Here is an 11,829-nt window from a genome sequence, read left to right as displayed (position 1 = left end):
TGCTGTATTTAAGCTGTTCGTTCTGTGATGTCATATAGCCCCACTGTACAGAGGCCTTGAAGATTCTGGCTACACCGCAGGCTAGAATAGAGTACCTCCCCCCTAGGAAGTGGGAGAGGCCTTTTATTGCCCTTCCCCAACTATTCCAGGGCTCAGTCTCAAGAGACACAAATATCCACCCTGTGCTCCAGTCACCCACTCACCAGGAACAACCCCACCTTCAGAGCACTGCCTTCTCATATCCCTCCCACCAGGCTAAAGGCCAGAAAATCACGTTCCGACTAAATATGAAATTAATTAATTAAATACATAAACAAACTTACAGCAGTTGAATCAACACTAAAATACATAGGGGCACCTGGGTGGCTCAGTTGGTTAAGCGTCTGCCTTCAGCTCGGGTCATAGTCCCAGAGTCCTGGGATCAAGTCCCACATCGGGCTCCCTGCTCAGTGCGGAGCCTGCTCCCTCTCCCTCTGCCACTCCCCCTGCTTGTGTGTGCTCGCTCTCTCTCTCTCTCTCGCTCTCTCTGTGTCAAATAAATAAAATCTTTTTTGAAAAACACTAAAATGGGGCGCCTGGGTGGCTCAGTTGGTTAAGCGACTGCCTTCAGCTCAGGTCATGATCCCAGGGTCCTGGAATCGAGCCCCGCATCGGCCTCCCTGCTCCTCAAGGAGCCTGCTTCTTCTGGAGCCTGCTTCTCCCTCTCCCTCTGCCTGCCGCTCCACCTGCTTGTGCTTTCTCTCTCTGTCAAATAAATAAATAAAATCTTTAATAAATAAATAAATAAATACACTAAAATGCCAGGCGCCTGGGTGGCTCAGTTGGTTAAGCGACTGCCTTCGGCTCAGGTCATGATCCTGGAGTCCCAGGATCGAGTCCCACATCAGGCTCCCCACTTGGTGGGGAGTCTGCTTCTCCCTTTGACCCCCCCCATGCTCTCTCTCTCTCATCCTCTCTCAAATAAATTTAAAAAATCATAAAAAAAAAAAAAGCAGGGGCGCCTGGGTGGCTCAGTTGTTAAGCGTCTGCCTTCGGCTCAGGTCATGATCCCAGGGTCCTGGGATCGAGCCCCACGTTGGGCTCCCTGCTCCATGGGAAGGCTGCTTCTCCCTCTCCCACTCCCCCTGCTTGTGTTCCCTCTCTCGCTGTCTCTCTCTGTGTCAAATAAATAAATAAAATCTTTAAAAAAACAAAAAACAAAACACCAAAATGTCTAACAAGACCTAAAAGAAGTGAGTAGTTGGCTTTGAACCTAGAGTAGGGGGTGCATCCAGTATGCGCCAGGGATGGAGGCTGGATTTCAGTCCGGCCGTGTTTGGGTCACTATGGAGCAGCTTTTGGGTGGAGCAGGAGAGCTCACCTAGCTGGAATAGTGTCAAAGATGTCAGCCCACCGTGCCACTTACAAGCAGAGTGGCCTAGAAAAGCTAGCTAACATCACTGTGCTGTGTCTTCATCTATGAAATGGGAAGATCAGAGCCTATCCTGTAGGGTGCTATTTTTTTTCCCTCAGGATTTTCAATGAAATCATTTATGTAAGAAATAACCTGGTATCTCATAAGTGCTCTCCAGTTTTGTTTTGTTTTTTTTTTAAAGATTTTATTTATTTGACAGAGAGAAACAGTGAGAGAGGGAACACAGCAGGGGGAGTGGGAGAGGGAGAAGCAGGCTTCCCGCTGAGCAAGGAGCCCGATGTGGGGCTCGATCCCAGGACCCTGGGATCATGACCTGAGCCCAAGGCAGACGCTTAACGACTGAGCCACCCAGGCGCCCCAGTGCTCTCCAGTTTTGTAGTTTGTGTAGCTATTAGCTGTGCTGAAAGTTTTTGCTCTGATTGCTTAGGGAATAACCCTGAAACATGGAAGTGCGTCCTGGTGTGGTAGCAACTGAATGGATTTCCAGCCAGTTGGAGTTGGACTGTCCCAAGAATGGTCAGGCCAGAGGCACGAATCACATTCAGTCCCAGAGACAAGTCCCAGGGCTTGCAGGGCAGCCCACCCTGTGTGGCACCTCACACTACTCAGTCCTCTGACTTCAATACCCTTTCATGGCTCCCCATCATGGACAAGATGAAATCCAAGCCCTTTCCAGAGGCAACTCGCTCTAGCCTCTGCCATCACTCCAGCTCTCTCCCAGACAGTGCCCAGCCAGACTCCCACCCTCATTCAGACACACTACACTCTAGGCAGGCTGAATTACTGTCGGTGTGCATCTCCTATGATTTCACATAGGCAGTTCCCTCTGCTAAGAACACTTTTCCTCCTTGATGGAGCCATCCTTTAATAAATAAATTGGATGATGGGGCGCCTGGGTGGCTCAGTCGTTAAGTGTCTGCCTTCTGCTCAGGTCATGATCCGAGTCCTGGGATCGAGCCCCCACATCGAGCCCCACATCAGGCTCCTTGCTCAGCAGGAAGCCTGCTTCTTCCTCTCCCACTCCCCCTGCTTGTGTTCTTGCTCTCGCTTTCTCTCTCTGTCAAATACATAAATAAAATCTTAAAAAAATAAATAAATAAATAAATTGGATGCCATCTCTTGCAAGAGGGAGGACCTCTGCCTCCCCGGAGGTCCCATGGCCCCTGAGTGTCTTTGCTCTACCGTTTCTGCTTCTGTCCCAGCACGGGGCGGGGGGGGGGGGGTCCCTGCGGGTGTGCAATGATAAGACGGCACCTCAACAATTGGGACTAACAGTCCACCCCGGTATAGGGCTCGACACCGGCCCGGCACCAGCGGGAAGCACCCTTACCTCTCTAGGCAAACCTGGCGCGGGTTCCCGTGCAGACCGCAGAGCACTCCTGGCGCCTCCCCGCGACAGCTGGTGTCTCCCACCAGCCGGGAGCCGCCTGTGATTTGCATACCCATGGTGCACCACGAAGGGACAGTTTCACGCTGCTGGAGTTCCAGCCCCACGGAGATTTGTGCACTGTTGTAGGGCATACTGCCTGTTAGAAATACATGATCCGTACAAATTCCAGGCAGGGAGCACGAACCGTGCAGACACTGAACAACCATAATTGTGCTAAGTGTTGTATTGTTCTAGGAGGTTCCAAGCAGGTGCGGGAGAGCATACTCTGGTTTCTCTTCAGATCGTATAAATCTTTCGCCTTTTACTAAAGATTTCCGTGGAGAGAAACAGTTGTGAGTTTTTACTCGAATTTTTGAGGCCTCTTTGAACGAGGCTTTTTCTTTCATGGTTTAAAAAAAAGATCTGACGATTTTCTGAGTCACCTAGTTATAAAAAGAACTACGTTGAAAATCTAATTTAGAGTTTGTTTTTCTATATATAGGTTTACGTTCTAGATTGGTGCTATGTGAGAATATTTCGGGCAAAATGTTCTTGCGCGTCAGTGTTTTTTTTGCCTTTCTATAGGTTATCTTTTCTAGATTCTTTTTGCGATTTTGTTTCTTGTAGTACTCAGCTGTAGGTTATCCCAACTTACTCTTCGGGAGGGGAAGGACCAGAAAGAGAAGGTAGAAGTCTTTCATGTTCCTCCCAATATTTTTGGCTTGAAATAAAGCAGGAAGGGTAAGTAAGCTCAGTAGTTCCCTACCTCCCATCAGACTCCCTAGCTGTCTCCGCCGCAGTTTGGTATGATTTTTCACATTGATTTACCCCCATCCAACTCTCTACGCTGGTTTTTCATGCTGAAGATAGCAGATTCCTTACTATAAGGAAGGGGCTTAATTTACGAGTAGAACCAAGCCCTGAAAGAAAGTGGGTAATATAATCGGGATAAGTAATATACAATCTCAGTGATAAGTTGCCATACAGAAGCATTATGAGAGATAGGTGGCTAGGGCTAGCCACCAAATGTGTCCTCAGATTTTGGACCCAGCTCCTCCCGCCAATCTGCATCTTCTTGCCCAAGCTCATTTAATTCTCTGGCTTTAAGTAAATACTATCTCATAACTGGAGAGGGTCCATAAATTTACAGCCATCAGCAGGTCCCATTGATGACCATATTCAAAGCATACACTTCATGCTGCTACATTTTACCTACTCCGCCCTGGTCCTAGAAGAGCTCTTCACGGATTCATGCGAAAACCCCTCCCTAACTGTTCTTAGATTGCATCCCGTCCCCTCCTACCACTTTATCCCAAACTTCCACACAACACACACAGAGAAATTGGGGGTTTTTTTAATGTTACTTTTGAAAAATATTTATTTGAGAGTGCACGCTCAAGTGGGGGAGGGGCAGAGGGAGAGGGCGAGGGAGAAGAAGAAGCTGGCTTCCCCTGAACAGGAGCCCATCCGGGATCTTGACCTGAGCCTAAGGTCAGCCGCTTAACCGACTGAGCCACCCAGGTGCCCCTACCTCATACTCTTTAAACCATCATATTCCTTCATGACTATCCACTCTTCATCAAACCTAGCATAAAAATACTCAGGTTTAACCATTTCTTCTGGTCTTCATTTCCTTATGAAGACTCCCATATTACTAAAACTTATATTGGGGCGCCCGGCTAACTCAGTCCGGGGAGTATGCGACTCTTGATTGAACTTGGGGTTGTTTTATTTTATTTTAAGATTTTATTTATTTGACAGAGAGAGACACAGCGAGAGAGGGAACACAAGCAGGGGCAGAAGGAGAGGGTGAAGCAGGCTTCCTGCGGAGCAGGGAGCCCGATGCGGGGCACGATCCCAGGACCCTGGGATCATGACCTGAGCCAAAGGCAGACGCTTAACTGACTGAGCCACCCAGGCGCCCCTGATCTTGGGTTGTGAGTATGAGTCCCACGTTGGATGTAGAGATTACGTAATGAAACATCTGAAATAAATTTGTATGCTTTTCTCCTGTTAATCTGTCTTTATCAGTTTAATTTTCAGACCCAAGAAGGGACCCTAAGAGGGGAAAGGAAAACTTCCTCCCCTACACTACCTTTTCTTTTGGCAAAAGGAATCGTGCTCTACTTGGTCTGCACTGAGCTTTTTTCCAAAGGTCACAGATATCTTTCTACATCATGGTAAGAATATACCATAATCAGTCTTCTAGGCTAAACCAGGACATCTAGTTTGTTTTTGATTCTCATTATCCAAACAATGCTGCCATGAAGTGGTACTATGAGTAACCACATTTTCAGTCTTGAGAGATAATGCCAAATAACTATCTTTAATTCATGTGCAACATATTTTTGTATAAAATCCCGGAGAAATAAGTTTTAACCTTATTTTCTTCTAATCGACTGTCCCTCATTTTAGATTGATAGTGTCTTGTTTTACAGCTTTTTGGAATAAAATAGTATTTAAATAAGGAAATAAAGTCATCACTGAACATTTACAGAGCACTGATGTGACAGGGACTGGGGAACAAGAAATGAATAAGGCACCACTCTAGGCCCAGGGATCTTTCAGGGAGAATCAGATCCTCAGGAAGACAAAAGGTATAATGAATGAAAGGGTGGCATGGGGAGTCTTCAATAAATAAGAGAGTGAATGCCCAGCCAGAGGATACTGCCTTCAGAACCAGTGATTTAATGCAAAGGTAGTAGCTGAGAGAAGAGTTACCACTAGTAATTCTGAGCGTCCTGAGAGTGAACTAGTGTATTTTGTCCTGAGAGCAATGGGGATGTTGAGTGGCTTCATAAGGGGAGTAGGGCTGACATCTTAAGTCTGGCTGCTGTGTGGGAAATGGCAGGAAGAGGGGCATGGCAGGCGCGGAGGCAGTGCACTGGAGTGAAGGCAGGAAGACTATTAAGAGCTTGTTATGGGGCGCCTGGGTGGCTCAGTCAGTTAAACATCTGCCTTTGGCTCAGGTCATGGTCCCAGGGTCCTGGGATTGAGCCCCACATCGGGCTCCCTGCTCAGCCGGGGCCTGCTTCTCCCTCTCCTCCCCGCTTGTGCTCTCTCTCAATATCTCTGTCACTATCTCTCCCTCTCTCTCAAATAAACAAATAATAAAAAACTTAAAAAAAAAAAAGAGCTTGTTACTTTCATTCTGAACACAGACAGGACTGGGTGAACTAAAGCTAAGAGAACTGAACCAACTGGAAAGATCTCATAGGGGAAGAAAAATAACTTTCCCTCTACTCTCTGAGCTCTTGGCTGAAACCCTTGTAGTAAGTAAGAGACAGATTAACAAAAGAAAAACAAGTTTATTAACATGTATACCTCATGTGTACGTGGCAGATACCCAGGGAAAAAGGAGTACCTCCCTGAGGCAGCCTAAAATACCTGCTGAAAAACCATCTTAAGCTAAAGAGGAAAGAAAAGTGTAGGGAGGACACTTATGGGGGAGCCACCAAGAAAAGCATAGTAAACAAGATAAGGTTTGTTAAACAGATTTCAGTGGGGTGCCTTCTCCACTAAAATCCTCCTGTGAGTTCATCATCCTTCTTTTCCTGGTACAGAGAATGAGACACCCTTACAAATGGAGATTTCCTTTTTAAATATAAATTTCCCTTCCAAAAGAGTAACTTCTACTCTGTTTCCAGAGCTTCCGCTGTTTCTCAAAATAGTCAGTTCAAAATAATCCTTAAAGAGGCATCTTTTGGGTTGGCACATTCTGCTACCCTTCAGTTTCTCAGAAGGTGGAAGCCACGGGAAGGAGATGTGAGAAAGAGGAATAAGGCAAGGCTGAGATGCAGGTTTCTGGCTTAAGACACCCACGTAGGGGCGCCTGGGTGGCTCAGTCCTTAGGCGTCTGCCTTCGACTCAGGTCATGATCTCAGGGTCCTGGGATCGAGCCCCGCATCGGACTCCCTGCTCAGCCGGAGGCCTGCTTCTCCCTCTCCCACTCCCCCTGCCTGTGTTCCCTCTCTCCCTGTGTCTCTGTCAAATAAATAAATTTAAAAATTAAAAAAAAAAAGACACCCACGTAGATGAGAAACACGATAGGGGCAAAACTTGGGAAAGATGAGAAGGCAGCTCAATTTTGAACTGAGTCTGAAGTGTCCAGCATTTGGAGAGAGATCTCCAAGACGTAGGTCTGGAATAAAGAGGGAGCTGAGCTGAAAACATGGGGTAGGGGGGGTTATAAAAGTAAACGCGACAGGCCCGCGTGGCCAGAGGCCCAGGAGTTAGTCAGGATGAGGGTGCAAAGGAAATCGCTTTGGGGCCCCGCCCCGCTCCGCCCCGCAAAGCCACGCCCACTCCCCCTCCTTCCCCTCCCTCCCAACCACACCCACAGGGCGGGGCGCAGAGCGGACCGGGGTTCTTCCAGCTCCAGGCTCGCAGGGCATGCTGGGGGCGAAAGCCCCCTCTGAGCGCCAGGCATGTTGGGAGCTGTAGTTTGGGACAGGCCAGAATTCCTCGCAAATCGCGGCCTTTGGTCACTTAAAGGGCAGGTCCAGAAAGCAGTGATGCTCCCGGGGCAGGGTTCCCCTCCGGCGGCGGCATGGGGCGCCCCGGGCTGCATCCCCTCTCCGCAGAGCGTGGCACTTCCACGCCTCTACGATCTGCTCCACCTGCAGGGGAAGGCTGGTCACGGCGGAGTGCAGCAGTAGCCCGCCTCGCCCCTCAGACCCTGGGCCGCAACCCCCCACCCCCGCGCTTCTCCCTCCCCGCCCCCCGGCTGCTGAGTGGATCTGAGTTTGGTTCCCCGCGTCCGCACCGGGATGAGCGGCTCCTGCTGGTTCTGCTCTTCCAGGGCGCTCAGCTCCGCCGGGGCCAGTAAGGCCAGTCTCAGCTCCCGCACCACCGGGGCCGCCACCTCGGCCACAGGCCGCTCCAGCACGGCCTGCGAACGCCAGCCCTAAGCCCGGACAGGCGGGGTACCTGCCCCGCGACCCGCTTGCCAGGTTCCTGCGCCCAAGCCTCCTTCCGCACCCCCACCGCTGGGTCCCCGTAGACCCCGCTCACCGCGCCCACGCGCGCCCACATCCGGGCAGCCAGGACGAGCTCAGCCTCGTCCACACAGAGCTTGTCGCTGCGCAGCAGGGGCAGCAACGCGGGCGCCGACAGCTCCAAGAAGCCGCGGGTCCGGAGCGCCTCCTGTGGGTCCACGAATGGGTCAGGGAGGAGCAGAATGATTGTGAGGGTTTGGGAGTCTGAAGATGGGGAGCGATACCTGGCTGTGGGCCTCTATGAAGGCTATACAACGCTCCTGCAGCGGCCCCAAGCCAAAGGTCACGGCAACCTGGGAACAGAATGAAGGGTGTCAGGTTGGAGGCTGGAAGGCCATGTAGTGAGCCCTCCACACTGATGCTCTCCTACAAGCCTGTCCAGCAACACCCACCTGCAAGGCCTCACAAACCAGCTCCACATCCAGCACCTTCACCACAAACTCCAGGCACAGCTGGGAACAGAAATGAAAGTGGGTTGGGCCAAGGTGTGTCTGCTCCAAGACCCTAGCCCCACCCCAGAAGCAGCGAGCCACCCAGACAACTAAGCAGCCACAAGCCCATCGTGACCTCCCAGACCGGGGGAGGCAAGAAATCACCAGGGGCTGAGACGTGGCAAGCCGGAAGGGACTAGAGACTAGCAGTCTGCCTTGGGTCCAGCAGTCTACCTTCTAGCACATTCCCCGATAATCAGACTAGACGAAAGCCATGTGAAGATCCACTCTCCCTTTCTCTGAGGACACTCATCTTCTTCCACTTGGACCCCTCCTGACTCAAAGATCCTTTCGTTTTAACCAGAAACGTGAATTTCGTCCATGACCTGTCCCTTTCACCCTCACATCCAGAAAAGTGCTGGGTCATGCCAGTTCCACTTCTCTCAAAGTCATGCACCTCCCTCTTGGGCTTCCACTGCTACTCATCCCTCCTGGACTGGGGAGCCTTTCTCATCTCTCCCAATCACTTCTCCCCTTAGCTCCAAATCCTCACTCCCTTACCTAAAACCTCCAATGAATCTCCATGTCCTCTGGGTAAAAAAAAGTCCAAATTCTCAAAGGTCCTACATGATCTAGCCCCTAGTACCCTCTCCAATCTCATCTGTCTCTCTCCTCCTCTCACACCCTTGGTCCAGCCACACTAAATGGCTCACTAGCTCCTTTTGTGCCTCAGTGACTAGAATGCCACCTTTCCACGCCCCCTCTGAGCAAACTCCTACCTGTTCTAACACGAATGTTTCCTCCTCCAAGAAGTCTTCCCTTCTTTTCTCCCTGATGGCAAGACCAGAGAGACCCTCTGTAGGGTCTCGGCACCATATACCTTCATCTATCACCCTTCTTATACCCCTGGTTAAGGGTTTTCATGTGTCTCTCTCTCTTTGAAGAGCAAGGATCAAGGCTGACTTATCCTGGCAACTACGGCATCAGCCCATATGCTCCCACAGCACACACACAGCACGCACATATCCTTCTGCACACAGGCCCACATAAATGCAGTCCATACCTCTGTGTTGGTACACGTGCCTCTCCAGGCCAGAGTGTGTGTGAGGCACGGGGTGAACTGAGCCCATAAGAGGGAAGAGAAATGAGACAGGGGCCTGCCATACAAACCCACCTCTCGCAGTTCCTCCAGCCCATACTCCACAGCCGCCGTCAGCACCTCCAGCACCTGCAGAGTGGGTGGTCGGGGGAGTGGAAGAGAGTTTCTCCTGCCCCTCCCCGCCAGCCCCACCACTGCCACCCAGACGTCCGCCCAGAGGGCTCACAGAGCGGCGGCGCAGCCTGACACTGTTGGTGTACAGGAACTCCAGCACTGCCAGGAAGGCCTCCACTGGCACCGCGCTCAGCACCACGGGGCTAGGCATCCCGGGGCCCAGCTTTGGGCCCAGAAGTCGTTGGAAGAAGTTGCATCTACAGGCCAACAAGCACCGGTGGGCAAACACCTCCTGCCGTTCTTGACCGACCACAAAGCAAACGTCACTGTGGGAAAGGGGAGGAGAGAACCAGGGAAGAAGAGGCCCGAGTCTTGGGTACAACCCTTAGGCTTTGCCTTTGTCCACTCTGAGCCTTCATTTCCTAATCTGTCATACAAGGGACAGGTCTTAGTCCTTCCAGCCGAAGGTCTGGGATACACATTCCTGGATTCTAGTCCCAGCTCCACCCTATGATGCCTCCGGCAAGTGACTTTATACCTTTGAATCTCAGGTTTCTCATCCGTGAAATGGGATAGTAATCCCAAACCCCCAGGTCTTAGAGGAGGTGGCGATGCCTGATCACTGAGGGGGCACCAAGGCTGCTGCAAAATTGATCCTACCTACCCCTCTCCTCCCCAGCCTGAGTCTTGAGGTAAGGGAAGCTCTTCTTGGCTCCTCCTCCATAGACTGCAAACTCAGCCTTTTTCGGCCTCCTCTAGGCGGGAGGGGGTGCAGAGCGCACTGGCTGCAGGCAGATAGGCAGCGATACATCATCATGAGACCAGACCACATTTTCCATCTTCATAATCACTTCCGGCCCCAGCCTCTGGGCCTCCCAACAGCATAGAGGGTAGGAGGCAGGAAATGAAGCTTGAGCTTCTGGAGCCTCCTAGTCCCAGGTCCAAGGCCAGGGGTTCCCCCTACTCACACCAGACTGCTAATCCCCAAAGCAGTAGGGTTATGGGAGTCACCAACCCTTGAGGAGTCTAGCTTTCAGGCAGTGGGGACTGAAAGCTACATTCTAGTTCTGACCAGCCCTGGCCCCATATTCTATCCCTGGTTTCAGACACCACTAGCATCCTGGGCAGTGAGCCCTAGGCAGCACCCTTGAACTACTTCCTGTCTGAGACTCTGGCTCACTCAATCCCTTGAGCTTTGTTCCTCTTGTGACTCCCCAGTTCCCAGAACAGGGTCATCTGCTCCTGTGCCTCCCAGGGAGGGACTCAAGTTATATCCCATCCCTCAGGATCCAGGGGGGCAAAGGGCTCTTCTCTGCCAGGAGCTCAAGAGCCAAAAAAGGAAGGCCTTTGCCTGAAGTCACACAGCTGCTCCGGGCTCCAGCTCCCACTGCCACCCCCCCCCCCACCACCTCTGGCTCTCAGGACATCACGGACGATGAGTGACCTGTAGTCATTCTCCACACTTGACTTCCCCAGACTGAGTTCACCAGGGAGGAAGGTGGTCTTCCCCACCTCTTGTGTACCCAAGGCTTCCTCAGGGTGGTGCGGCCCAGCAAAGCCAGTTAGGGAAAACCCATAGACAGGGCCCGCCCCCTCACCTGTATTGGGGATTGTTGAGAAGGCTCCGGAGTGCCGTGGAAAAGGGTGCAGCCTCCCCGTGCACAACCAGTCCCGGGGGCTCCATGGGGGCGGGGCAGGGGAAGAAGCAGGTAGAATAGGAGGCCTGGTGTCTCTTGGTCTGTGGGAGGCGGTAGGTGGGAAGGAGCAGGAGGCCTGGCCAGGCCTAGCAGCTGGTGTGGAGACTAGAAAGGCCTGAGAGGGAGGGGCAGGAGCTTGGGAAGCCTGTTTGCTGGGAAGTTAAAGTTTATGGATGGGGCAGGAGAGGCCCAGGTTCCTTAAGAAGGCATCAGAGGCCAGAGGCTGGGCTAGGGGTGGGGACTCAGGGAGGGGGCCGAGAGAGGCTGAGGGTGGAGCAGACTGGACTGGGGAGGAGAGGCTGACGGCAGATGAGGCCCCAGCTGGGAGCCTGCCCAGGCAGCAGTGGGTGGGAAGCCTGTGGGTTTCCACGGAAACCGGAGCCCGGCTGGAGAGGCCCCGCCCATCTCCCACAGGCCCAGGGAAAACTTTAGCCCTCAGGGGGGCCGGAAGCTGAGTGGAGGGTCTTAGGACCCAGGCCCCTGCCTGTCTTGGGTTCAGAGTTCAAACTCCCTGCCCCTCCTACCCCTCCACCCACACGCACACAGGGTCAGGATCAGGTCAGCCAGGCCTGGGGAACCCCCCTCAACAGGGAAATTCCTCACCCCCATGGAGTTTTCAGGGCCCAGACTGGCTTGTCTGAGAGGGGGCAATCCTGTCCCTTCCAGAGGGAGGTCAGGTGAGGTGGTGTCAGCTCTGACAGAGACGTC

The 11,829-nt window shown here is 52.2% G+C and overlaps 1 protein-coding gene and 1 non-coding gene across 4 annotated transcripts; one reads left to right on the top strand and one right to left on the bottom strand.

The window, feature by feature from the left end:
* The first annotated feature begins 3,064 nt into the window (after positions 1 to 3,064).
* Positions 3,065 to 3,180, top strand: LOC115939035 (U5 spliceosomal RNA). The gene has a single exon (XR_004073996.1). It is a non-coding gene; the product is annotated as a U5 spliceosomal RNA (small nuclear RNA).
* Positions 3,181 to 6,071: 2,891 nt separating this feature from the next.
* BTBD19 (BTB domain containing 19) lies at positions 6,072 to 11,710 on the bottom strand. 3 transcript variants are annotated; one of them, XM_081818306.1, is made up of 9 exons: positions 11,023 to 11,709; positions 9,537 to 9,750; positions 9,386 to 9,439; positions 8,173 to 8,232; positions 8,005 to 8,073; positions 7,797 to 7,928; positions 7,549 to 7,674; positions 7,124 to 7,402; positions 6,072 to 6,924 (listed from the first exon to the last, which is right to left on the bottom strand). In XM_081818306.1, the coding sequence occupies exons 1-8, from the start codon at positions 11,106 to 11,108 to the stop codon at positions 7,268 to 7,270; spliced, it is 876 nt and encodes a 291-aa protein (XP_081674432.1). In that variant the 5' UTR covers positions 11,109 to 11,709; the 3' UTR covers positions 6,072 to 6,924; positions 7,124 to 7,267. The 3 variants fall into 3 exon arrangements, with proteins under 3 accessions (XP_081674432.1, XP_081674433.1, XP_081674434.1); XM_081818307.1 differs by having other exon boundaries at positions 7,145 to 7,402; XM_081818308.1 differs by lacking the exon at positions 7,549 to 7,674 and having other exon boundaries at positions 11,023 to 11,710.
* Between the last annotated feature and the right edge of the window lie 119 nt (positions 11,711 to 11,829).

Source organism: Leptonychotes weddellii, chromosome 4 (genome assembly GCF_054177405.1).
Source record: "Leptonychotes weddellii isolate Sample4059 chromosome 4, ASM5417740v2, whole genome shotgun sequence".
Classification (NCBI taxonomy): Eukaryota; Metazoa; Chordata; class Mammalia; order Carnivora; family Phocidae; genus Leptonychotes; species Leptonychotes weddellii.
The sequence above is the reverse complement of the archived record's forward strand: the minus strand, read 5'-3'. Positions and strand labels throughout refer to the sequence as shown.

Bases quoted from the DNA above. Each gene is read 5' to 3' on its own strand.
- BTBD19 (XM_081818306.1), bottom strand. From the start codon at position 11,108: ATGGAGCCCCCGGGACTGGTTGTGCACGGGGAGGCTGCACCCTTTTCC. The intron at 9,751-11,022 runs GTGAGGGGGCGG...CCTTTCCCACAG, and splicing joins CTCAACAATCCCCAATACAG to TGACGTTTGCTTTGTGGTCG. The intron at 7,929-8,004 runs GTATCGCTCCCC...GTGGACCCACAG, and splicing joins TCATAGAGGCCCACAGCCAG to GAGGCGCTCCGGACCCGCGG.